Source organism: Leguminivora glycinivorella, chromosome 1 (assembly GCF_023078275.1).
Source record: "Leguminivora glycinivorella isolate SPB_JAAS2020 chromosome 1, LegGlyc_1.1, whole genome shotgun sequence".
In the NCBI taxonomy this organism is placed as follows: Eukaryota; Metazoa; Arthropoda; class Insecta; order Lepidoptera; family Tortricidae; genus Leguminivora; species Leguminivora glycinivorella.
In genome coordinates this window covers 36,464,442-36,476,726 of record NC_062971.1, presented here as the reverse complement: position 1 = coordinate 36,476,726, position 12,285 = coordinate 36,464,442, and the positions used below count along the sequence as shown (strand labels likewise).

Here is a 12,285-nt window from a genome sequence, read left to right as displayed (position 1 = left end):
GTGTGTCTGTATTTGGCATCGCTCCCGAATGGATGAACCGATTTAGATATAGTTTTTTTGTTTGAAAACTGAGTTACGAAACCAAGTGAAAAAGTGGTTACATCTCTTTGTAGTCGACTGTAAATATCTAGGAAATATTTTTGATAGCTTTCTATGTCATTGACACGTACCTAAATCTAAAATTAAATAAATAAATAAATAAATAAATAAATAAATAAATAAATAAATAAATAAATATTATAGGACATTCTTACACAGATTGACTGAGGCCCGAGGGATTCGAACCCGGGACCGCGGCGTAGCAGGCAGGGTCACTTCCGACTGCGCCAGACCGGTCGTCAACTATACACAAACAACGAACAACAAACTATTGACAAACTATATACCTACATAAAACGGGCAGATAATAGCTAATAAGGATACCCTTCGAAAAAATCAGCATGCAACCTTCAAGATAAGAGCGTACACCATCTTAAGGGTCGGCAACGCACCTCCAACACTTCTGGTGTTCCGGGTGTTCTGATTGTAAAACGTGGAAAAAAATGGATCAGTTTCATTTGTCCCCCAGTCGAAACTGTCCCGTTGTACGTTATTAACATGTCTCACGAAGACTTCAATACATACACACATGCAATCACGCCTGTATCCCATAAAGGGGTAGGCAGAGCACATGAAACTACTAAAGCTTCAGGGCCACTCTTGGAAACATACATCCATACATACAATCACGCCTGTATCCCATAAAGGGGTAGGCAGAACACATGAAACTACCAAAGCTTCAGTGCCACTCTTGGCAAATAAGGGGTTGAAAGGAAACGAAACTGTGACATTGCAGTGACAGGTTGCCAGCCTCTCGCCTACGCCACAATTTAACCCATATCCCATAGTCGCCTTCTACGACACCCACGGGAAGAAAGGTGGTGGTGAAATTCTTAACCCGTCACCACACAGGCAGAGAGCGTTTAGATACATTACTGTTACTTGGAACTGCCCTGTTACCTTACCCTGTTAGTCAGTGTTAAAAGTGACACATTAAAAACTATCTTTTTCCTGTGGCTTCGCCCGTGTACTAAAAGTAATCTTATTCAAACCCTTGGTATGTGAATTTTGAAAAATCTTTTCTTAGTGCTCCTCAACATCTTATAAGGAACCTACGTGCCAAATTTGGAATCTGTAGGACCAGCGGTTTCGGTTGTGCATTAATGTCAGTATGTCAGTCAGTTTCTTCTTTTATACATATATTTAGAATGTAGAAAAAACTTTTGTCTAGAAAAAACCTTTTTCTTTAAAGCAGTTACCTCGTTGAATGCAATTTATTGAGACCGAGCTCGGATTGGTTTCACAACATCAATGGTTTCCTCCGCGGGCTCAAATAGACGTGAATTGGAATTAAATTGCGCAGTTTGAGAAGCCCTGCTCCCAGTTGCGCTGTTAAGGGGAAAGGGGACTACCGCATAGAAACCGGTTGTACAGTCAACTGAATCCTAGGCCACTGTAGAATCCTTTCACAGTAAAAGTCAAACTGACTTCCATAGCAAATAAAGCACGGTGTAAATACGACAGGGTTCTAGAGTGGCCTAGGTGTCTAATTGGTTGGTTATACATATAAGTAATACAGAGAAATCATAAATGTAACTCCAGAAAATTAATTCTTAGTGAATTATATTTAACATTTAGTTGTAATTGTTCGGTTGTTGTTGTTGTGTGTTTGCCACCGACGTAGTATAAAAAAAATACGCCATAATCAATAAAACCGTTTTTGGAAAATTTTGATGGGCTCTAGCGTCTTCAAAAATAGATAAGAATATTTAAAAAATCAAAACAGTCAGACACAGATAAAAATAATAATAATCTATGTTGAAAAAATCCTTGCCCTATCTTCAAAAACCAAGGAGGAAATAGTCGAGAGCGTTTGTATGGAGAATTGACCCCTCCTGTATCGTCTTAATAAAGTGCTGAGGCTACAGCCGGCCTAGCCAAAGTGACAATCGTTGACGCTAGACGCCGATGGAAACGCAGTCTGGCTCTGTCGCACCAATACGGAAGAGCGATAGAGATAGCTAGCTACTACACCGTGTTTTTTTTGTTTTCCGTTAAATTCGACACGTTGCTAGGTTCATTTAGTTCATTATCAGGAACCATCCTGTATATCAGTATTAGTTAAATTCACAAAAAAAAATTCATCATTTTCATACATAATAAATGAATTTATTAGTGTGAGATAACCTTAAGAATAACATTCAAGTTAGTGTCAAGTGATTGACGGCACATGTCACAACAAATAACAACAAGAATTGGTAAAGGCTGTCACACACGTGTTTAGTAATTATCTTTATTTTTTTAATAACTCAATAACCTTAAGAGTTAAGACGCTAGTTTCTTAGAGAAATTAATTGTATTTGATCTAAAGAACCTTCCCTTAAAGTTAACGGAATTCAATAAAAACAGGGTGTATAACGATATTATAGTAAGCGTTTGTGCAACGACTCTATGGATTATTCTAGCAATTCGCTCTAGGTCGCGTGCAAATAATGTTGATACAAATTCATTCAACGCACGTTTTATCGTTATCAATCACATGTTTTTGGCGATAAAACTTAGGCCGATCGTGCATAAATAAAAACATTGTTATCACAATTAATTGTCGTTATTTCTGTATAATGATATGCTTTTGACATGAACTGGAAGATTATGTTAAAAATCAATAACTGATCTTTATCCTGATTGTATAAAATGTTTGGTCACAAATTGACGTATGCAGTATGTTTTTATAGTTTTAAGTGCGAAGTATGTGTAGGGTGACTATCTCTTGGCTCGATTGACAAAAGAAGTCGATACAGTGACAACGTTTTCACAATATTTCATCGGACAAGGTGTTTCTTCTTTATTATTTGGCTTTAAAGTTTCTTATTCTTATTAGCAAATCACATAATAAATAAAAAAATAAATTTAATCGCATGGCAATGGCAATATACATTATAAGTAATACAGATGTATCAGTCAGAGATCGGACAGGGCGTCATTTGTATGACGTTTTCGGAATAATGAACCTTATATTGTAAGAATGACGCCCAGTTGTCCAATCCCTGGATAATTAATTCACTTCGTCATTTAATAGTTTTAAATAACCTAACCACAAAATTAAAAATTTGAAAAAAAACCCCGACCGCGACTTAGTGGTTCAATTTTCATGAAACATGGCTAAGAACACTCCCGACAAATTCAGCAAAAAAAACTAAATCTAAATCGGTTCAGCCGTTCGGGAGCTACGATGACACACAGACACGCACAAAAACAGACAGATAGACACGTCAAACTTATAACACCCCGTCGTTTTTACGTCGGGGGTTAAAAAATGCTGTAAAGTGACCATGACACGACTGCAAATTAAAAAAAAATGTAGGATTTTGCATATTTAATATTCAGTGAGCAGTTTTCAATTAAGTAATACTATTGTGTTACGACACTTACGACAATTAAACCATAAATCTAATTAAGTTCATACATGAAAGTGTGAAAATCAAAGACCTTTACAGGGGACAGCTCAATCACATTTTTTGCCATACGAAATTAAACCTTATTACTGAAACAGAAAGTCGATCGTATCAGACTAGCGAAAACGGTCCACATGAGAGGGCATTGTTTGGGCTGGTGTCCCTCTCGCACGTGTTGCCAGTGTTAATGAGGTTCCCATATTAGTAGTATTTTTATCTGTATATTACCTGACTTTATAACTTCTTATTTTATTTTAATGTTATATTCTAACTAGGGTTTCGATATATTTCAAAAAATTTGAAAATAATTATAATGTAATTATTTTGATGCCAGTAAATCAAAGATTTGTATAATTAAAAAATACTTTCAATTGGGTGTTAGTAGATTTAGTAGTAACTTTGAAAATTGACTGGTATCCCCAATTTATGACAGTGATGACGTCACTGAATAATGTTGACATTGTCAGCAAGTGCGAGAGGGACACCAGCCCAAACAATTACCTCTCATGTGGACACACTTTTTGACCTAACTAAACAATCTAGTTTAATAATTCTAAATCTATGGTGAAAATACAGGGTGGCCCAATAAGAGGTATACACTTTATTTTTGTTATTGTGTGTTGAGCACAAATATTTGTTCCTGAGTCATGGATGTTTTCTAATATTATATTTAGGGTCGGCAATTACACTCTTGGGAAACATGTGGTTTCAACAAGACGGGACTACGTGTCACACGGCACGAGCCTCAATAGAAACATTAATAACCTAACCACAAAATTTAAAATTAAAAAAAAAAAAACCCAGACTTAGTGGACCGATTTTCATTAAACATGGCTAAGTACACTCCCGACTAATTCAAGTTTCAAACAAAAAAAAAAATAAATCTAAATCGGTTCACCAATTCGGAAACTACGATGCCACAGACAGACACACACAGACAAACAGACAGACACGTCAATATTATAACACCCAGTCGTTTTGGCGTCGGGGGTTAAAAACGCGATGAAAAGGGTTCGCATTTGCCATGCTAGAGATGGACATTTTGTCTGACATCCTTTTTATGTGTATTTGTCGACCCTAAATATTATATTTAACAAGGAATCGATACTAATATTGCTAATATTATAAATGGGAAAGTGTGTGTGTCTGTTTGTTTGTCCGTCTTTCACGGCAGAACGGAGCGACGCATTGACGTGATTTTTTAGGTGGAGATAGTTGAAGGGATGGAGAGTGACATAGGCTACTTTTTGTCTTTTCTAACGCGAGCGAAGCCGTGGGCAAAAGCTAGTACATAATATTTTTTATGTTTTATAGTATAAAATTAAAAAATAAAACGTACACCTCTTAGGGCCACTTGCACCAACGAAAATGGAGGGTTAATCCTCGGTTAACCCACCATTTTATATGGAATTTGATAGATGACAGCCCACTAACCCTGAGTTAAGTGATTCGTGCTAGTGGGCGTTATTTGGCCACCCTGTATGTATAAGCATTTAGTAGAAAACGTACAATCTACTTCACTTTACATAATTATTATCGTAACACAATAGAATAATTTATCTTAGACTGATCTTTTATAATTACCCATATTAATTACGATCAACTATAATAAACTTTTATTTGACTGTCATTAGAACGAAACAGATATTTAAATAGAATATTCTGTGATAATAATTATTATAACATAAACAGTATACCAGTGTGCGTAGCCGAATGCACAAACGCTCACGAAACGCTCACGAAACGCTCACGACACGATAATATCTCTTTCGTAGCTCTCTACCTCTATCGCTCTTGCGTATACGCGCGACAAAGCTAGACTACATTTCCGCGGCGTTTCGGTGGCGTTTTGCGTCGCACAAATGCCATTCGGCTACGGAGCCTTGTTTATCTTAAACGATATTTCATACTACTTTGATTTTATAGTTTTTTTGTTTTATTTCTAGAACAATGCCGCCTCAAGGCCAATCCCCAGCCTGGGTGCTGGACGAGTCCGACGCAGTCCTGGACAAAGACGTGGCCACCCCAGCGCCGGAGGCAGAAAAGAGAAAACTCCAGATTGTCTGGAGGAATGTCACCCTATTCGTGTTCCTCCATATCGGCGCGGTGTATGGAGGGTACCTGTTCTTTACCAAGGCTATGTGGACTACTAGGATTTTCAGTAAGTATTTGTTAAGACTTGGTCACCCTAGTCCCATAGAAAACTATAAATTGTCTGGAGGAATATCACCCTATTCGCGTTCTTGCACATCGACGCGGTGTATGGAGGGTACCTGTTCTTTACCAAGGCTATGTGGACTTTTAACTATAAAACTCCCGTGAGACTCATACATATTTAAAAATATTATCCTAGTAGTCCACATAGCTATATTTTAAGCGGGTTACTCACGTATTAAGTCGATATAGCGTTCGACATGTTTCGGTTCAATTTCGACACACATCCATTCGGTACATGTCGAACGCTATATCGACCTAATACGTGAGTAACCCGCTTAAAATATAGCTATGTGGACTACTAGGATTTTCAGTAAGTATTTGTTTAAGGACGGACTACGATAGACGGTGTAGGTAGAGGTACAGGCAGACCAAAAAGGAGATGGTGCGACGACCTGGAAAAATTTTATCCCAACTGGTGGGGAAATGCAAGTGATAGGGTCGAGTGGAGGAAGAGAGGGGAGGCCTTTGCCCAGCAGTGGGACACTAACGCAGGCTAGAAAAAAAAAAAAATTGTTTAAGGATTGGTCACCCTAGTAGAGACTGAGAAGAGAAAACTTCAAATTGTGGAGGAATGTCGCTATAAACATAAACAAACCTGCTACTACTGCTGCTAAGCCTGTACTTGCCAAAAGGGATAGATAGAACACATGAAACTACTCAAGTTGCAGTGCCATTCTTAGTAATTTAGGGGTTAAAAAAGAAGTTGTGAGTGTGTGGTATTATTGTATCACCATAATCGCGTGATAAAATATCAAAAAATCCTTTATTACTGCATTGTTTTTAGATAAAAGATAAAAGACATTTATTCGTGACATTCACAACACGTAACGTACATGTACAAGCAACAAGAAAACAAGAAACAGAGAACAGAGCATTAAGTGCGCATCACGAAATGGCCCAACTCAGCATATTGCTAGCTGAAAACCAGCGCTGGTCTTCCGTAGGGCCCATTCGGTGATGCCACGACAGAATGGATGTATTTAAATAAATGGATGTTGCTTGCCTGATTACTTTTTCGATTTCATCCTTTATGAATTTACTACTCAGCTACTGCCACAGAATAAGTAGGTAATAGTATTTCATACGGGTCCGTTTTCTTACCAACTTCACAATCAACCACTTTAAACTTCATGGTCTCAAAGTCCAAAATTCGAATAAGTCTCCATACGTTACTTACGTCTTTTACGTGTGTTAGGATAGATTTAACGTGAACACGTAGATGATACGGACAGTAAGTGCGCACGTAGGAAGACTAGTACCTCGACCTAAGTAGTAAAGGACCTTCTAATAAGATTCCTTCATTTTTGAAACATTTCGCGGGAACTAGTAAGTTTTTTTTTGAGATATTCAGTAAATAACCACCAACGTATTAAGTCGATATAGCGTTCGACATGTTTCGGTCCAATTTCGAGGACCTTTCTCAAGAGTAGCGACCCCGCCTTTACATGTCGAGAGCGTGACATGTTAATACGTGAGTAACCCGCTTAAAATATTTTTAAATATGTATGAGTCTCACGGGAGTTTTATAGTTAAAATAACCACCAAATTATAATTTACAAAAAAAATCCCGACATAGTGGACCGATTATCATGGAACACTCCTCAGCATTCAAACAAAAAAAGGGGAGCTACGATGTGTCGTTATATAACACAAGCGCGATAGAGATAGATATCTACTAGCGCTTCGTTTCGTGAGCGTTTCGTGAGCGATTGTGCCATTCGGCTAGCCACCCTGGCCCCGTAGCCGAATGGCATTTCTCCGACGCCAAACGAAAGCGATACGCCGCTGGCTCTGTCGCGCCAATACGCAAGCGCGATAGAGATAGATATCTACTAGCGCTTCGTTTCGTGAGCGTTTCGTGAGCGATTGTGCCATTCGGCTAGCCACCCAGGCCCCGTAGCCGAATGGCATTTCTCCGACGCCAAACGAAAGCGATACGCCGCTGGCTCTGTCGCGCCAATACGCAAGCGCGATAGAGATAGATATCTACTAGCGCTTCGTTTCGTGAGCGTTTCGTGAGCGATTGTGCCATTCGGCTAGCCACCCAGGCCCCGTAGCCGAATGGCATTTCTCCGACGCCAAACGAAAGCGATACGCCGCTGGCTCTGTCGCGCCAATACGCAAGCGCGATAGAGATAGATATCTACTAGCGCTTCGTTTCGTGAGCGTTTCGTGAGCGATTGTGCCATTCGGCTAGCCACCCAGGCCCCGTAGCCGAATGGCATTTCTCCGACGCCAAACGAAAGCGATACGCCGCTGGCTCTGTCGCGCCAATACGCAAGCGCGATAGAGATAGATATCTACTAGCGCTTCGTTTCGTGAGCGTTTCGTGAGCGATTGTGCCATTCGGCTAGCCACCCAGGCCCCGTAGCCGAATGGCATTTCTCCGACGCCAAACGAAAGCGATACGCCGCTGGCTCTGTCGCGCCAATACGCAAGCGCGATAGAGATAGATATCTACTAGCGCTTCGTTTCGTGAGCGTTTCGTGAGCGATTGTGCCATTCGGCTAGCCACCCTGGTGCCGTAGCCGAATGGCATTTCTGCGACGCGAAACGAAAACGAAACGTCGCGAAAGGTAGTCTGGCTCTGTCGCGCCAATACGCTCTTGATGCGTATCATTGGCGCGACGACAGAGCCAGACTACCTTTCGTTTCGTTTTCGTTTCACGTCGCAGAAATGCCCTTCGGCTACGGTACCTGGGTGGCTAGCCGAATGGCACAATCGCTCACGAAACGCTCACGAAACGAAGCGCTAGTAGATATCTATCTCTATCGCGCTTGCGTATTGGCGCGACAGAGCCAGCGGCGTATCGCTTTCGTTTGGCGTCGGAGAAATGCCATTCGGCTACGGGGCCAGGCCCCGTATATCTACTAGCGCTTCGGTTCGTGAGCGTTTCGTGAGCGATTGTGCCATTCGGCTAGCCACCCTGTTCTGTTTATTTTGTTGATATAATTTATAGTTTATTTATAAACAACATCCATACTAATATTATAAATGGGAAAGTGTGTGTCTGTCTGTTTGTTTGTCCTTCTTTCACGGCAAAACGGAGCGACGAATCGACGTGATTTTTTAGGTGGAGATAGTTGAAGGGATGAAGAGTGACATAGGCTACTTTTTTCTCTTTCTAAAGCGAGTGAAGCCGCGGGCAAAAGCTAGTATAAAATAATACAATAAACACTTAAAGTACAACTGACAATAAAAGTTATAAAAAAAAAAGTTATAAATAAAAGTTATAGTCGTTGGGTAAGGTGCCCAGAAGGCTGGCCGCATTGCCCCGTTATAATTTATGTAATTTATGTAATATGTTTTATTAAGATTATGTAAATAAAAATTTAATATATCTCTTTGTCAGGTATTAATTTTCACTTGTTAAAACTATGAAATTAATATGAATTGTTACTTTTCTATTTATCATTTTTGTATTTTGTATACGAGAAATATTTCAATTCCCCTGTTTATTTCCAGCGGTCCTGCTGTACATAGCATCCGGTCTGGGCATCACAGCGGGCGCGCACAGGTTATGGGCCCACAAGTCGTACAAGGCCCGTCTGCCTCTGAGGATACTGCTTACTCTGTTCAACACTATTGCCTTCCAGGTCAGTCACTTATTATTTTACTGGGGTTAGTGGTCTGTCAACTGTCAAATTCCATGGGTTAACCCACCATTTTCGTTGGTGCAAGTGGCCATAAGGGGGTGAAATGGGGATCGAAAGTTTGAATAATATCATTTTTAGTACGCGAGCAAAGCCGCGGTAAAAGGCTAGTATTAAATATTATATCGTTGAGAGTAAATATGAGAATCTTACAGTCAGTGTCTGTCAGAATGTCTTATATAATATTTATTTATTCCGTCTATCAATAAAAACAAATGAGATCTATGATTGACGCGATGAAACGTCTCTCCCTTATACCTAGACTATTTCTACTTCTGTAACAGAATACTCCGCCGTAGAAACGTAGGACCCGAAAGTTATTTTCTCCAAAACTATTCTAGGAACTTATTCAATCACAGAGAGAATGAATGAAATTACGCGAAAGTTGTATTAAAGTACACAATTTGTTTGATATAAATATAAAAGAACTTTGGACGTGAAAGTTAGGTACTTACTTACTGCTTTGGAAATTATGATTTAAAAGTGTTCAGTCGAATTTTGGGATTCACTTTACACAAAATCAAGACTATATGATGTCAAAATAGGAATTTATTCCAAAACATCTACCTAAATAAGTAACAAATTATAATCATCTCGTCAATAATTTATCCGGAAATATTATTTTAATTCAGCTTTAACACAATAAACGTGGATAATTTTATATCTCTAATAAGTCTAAAAATAACTTATAAATTTGAAACAAAAACAAATGTTATTTTGTATTCCAAACTACATAAATAGAGCATCATTTCTTTTTTAATTTTTAAACCAATAGGTTGGAAATATCGTACATTTTTAAAATTCAAGTCCGCCATTAAAATCTGGGTACATTTAATTCGTTTGCGGAACAAATAGCCCTTTTCCTGGAAATCGTGTCTTATCATTCTTTGTTACACCCGTTTTTATTTCTTCCTGGTTTGACTTACAAAGTGGATAAAGGGTTACTTTGAGAGGAGTTCAAATTCACCATTGGACTTATTTTATGTAGGAAATTTATATCTGTGAATATGAATTTCGGTGTCAGTCAAAAGTCAACAAAAATTCGGAAAGCAACTCATGACACGAAAGGCGTGTCATCAAGGTTTTATGGCACGTGGGGCGTGTCGTTTTAAAATCGACAAGTTTTTCTCTTACAGCGTAAAGTTTTCGAAAATGGAACACAACAATATGTCTCAACGATGTCCCTAGACTATAAACGAACAAAACTGATATAAATGTTATATACAAAGAAAAAGTGATCACGGCCTCCAAGTGTTCAAAGCTGGATTCGAATCAGCGTCCTCCGTTATCGCGACGGATGCCTGAGCCACTCGGCGATTCGGACACACTTACATTATTTTCTATGAAGATAAATTAATTTGTTATAAGAATTATAAACTCGAACACTTTTGTTACTCTCATATTATACTTATATTTAGATACCTACCCTTTCTTTTAAAACATTCTTTTTTACTCAGACCAGTATGTATAACGAATTGTAAATTGTTACCGTGTTGAAACAGTGCCTCGTGCCTCGATAAATAAATTGAAAACAATTTTCACACTTGTTAAACGCGTCTATAATTTAATGATTTACCTCTTCGTTAAAATACGTTTTTCGGTGAACGACGACAGCAATTTCGGTTCGGTTAGCCCGTAGCCAAGAGTGCATCCAGCATCAAAAGTAGCGGATCAAATAACGCTTCAGGAGGAACTTACCATTCTGTAAGCGCTAAACAAACACAGATATGTTTTTATGCGTAGAAAATAGTTTTTTATGCAACCGGCGTTAAAGGAGGTTCACAAAGACGAGTGGCGTGGGTAACACCTTGAGGCGAAGCCGAAACCTTTATTAACAAATAAAGACGCTACAAGTATTTTTTGACTCAGTTAAAAACCGTTGCATACAAAACTTGTTCTACGACGATGTACTTCACACTGTTTCCTGTATTTTGACGCAAAGGTTTGCACTGCCAGCGCTCGAGCCAGCTGCCCAAAGCCATCCCCCGCCGGCTTCCCGCGCACGCGCGCAGTGACGTTATAACTATGCGTTGCCATGGTTACGGATCCAAACAATGCGTTTTAATTTTTTTCGTTACTGCGCGCGTGCGCGAGTAGCCGGCGGGGGCTGGCTTTGGGGAATAGACTTTTATGTAGGGTTTTAAACATCTATGCACGACCCTGTAAATGACGAACATATCGGGAGTAGAAAAAAATAATTAAACTTTGACAGAAATGTATCACGAACTGTACAGATTTATCCGTATTTAGAACAGTTATTCAGAATGTCAAATATTTTTAGTGTGTTGTTTCATCCGCTACTACTTATTAATGCCGACTGTAAAATCGTTGACGCTCTGTGGACGATACGCTCTCGTACCAATATGGAAGTGACAGACAAAGATAAGTAATGACGCTCTACGGAGCGTCACCGATCGACGTACTCTTGGCTACAGGCCCAGGTAAACGAAGTACGGTGCTGAAATTTTTAATAATAAAATTAATTAATAATTCTTCGAGCGTATCGTGTTTATTCCTGTGCTACGGATCTGTAAACAGCCTCCATTGATTAAGCGATTACTTTTCCGCGAATCCCTTTCCTACAGGTGTCTTAGAACCTCATTTAGCTTTCAATCTAAATATATAAAAGAAGAAACTGACTGACTGATTGAATGACGTCTCAACGCACAGTCGAAACCGCTGGTCCTAGAAATTCCAAATTTGGCACGTAGGTTCCTTATAAGAGTTATAAGGCGTAGAGGAGCACTAAGAAAGCATTTTTCAAAATTGAAAGTGAAATGGGGATCTAAAGTTTGTATGGGAAAACAAGATTAGATTAGTACGTGGACGAAACCGCGGGAAAAAACTAGTATCTAAATAATCTTCTATAATGGAAGTGCTTTGAGGAAGTGTCCGGATTACTCTTTGATTTTAACGGTCA

At 39.2% G+C, this 12,285-nt stretch overlaps 1 protein-coding gene across 3 annotated transcripts in view; it reads left to right on the top strand.

Moving 5' to 3' along the window:
- Positions 1-12,285, top strand: part of LOC125228415 (acyl-CoA Delta-9 desaturase-like) — a 39,195-nt gene that overhangs the window by 14,218 nt on the left and 12,692 nt on the right. Inside the window, exons 1-3 of one of the 3 annotated variants that reach the window (XM_048133082.1) lie at positions 2,736-2,873; positions 5,441-5,655; positions 9,178-9,308. In XM_048133082.1, the coding sequence (XP_047989039.1) occupies positions 5,445-5,655; positions 9,178-9,308 (342 nt within the window). In that variant the 5' untranslated portion in view covers positions 2,736-2,873; positions 5,441-5,444. Of the gene's footprint in view, positions 1-2,735; positions 2,874-5,440; positions 5,656-5,701; positions 5,788-6,001; positions 6,022-9,177; positions 9,309-12,285 lie in introns of those variants that run through there. The other 2 variants (XM_048133155.1, XM_048133009.1) reach the window with 2 other exon arrangements.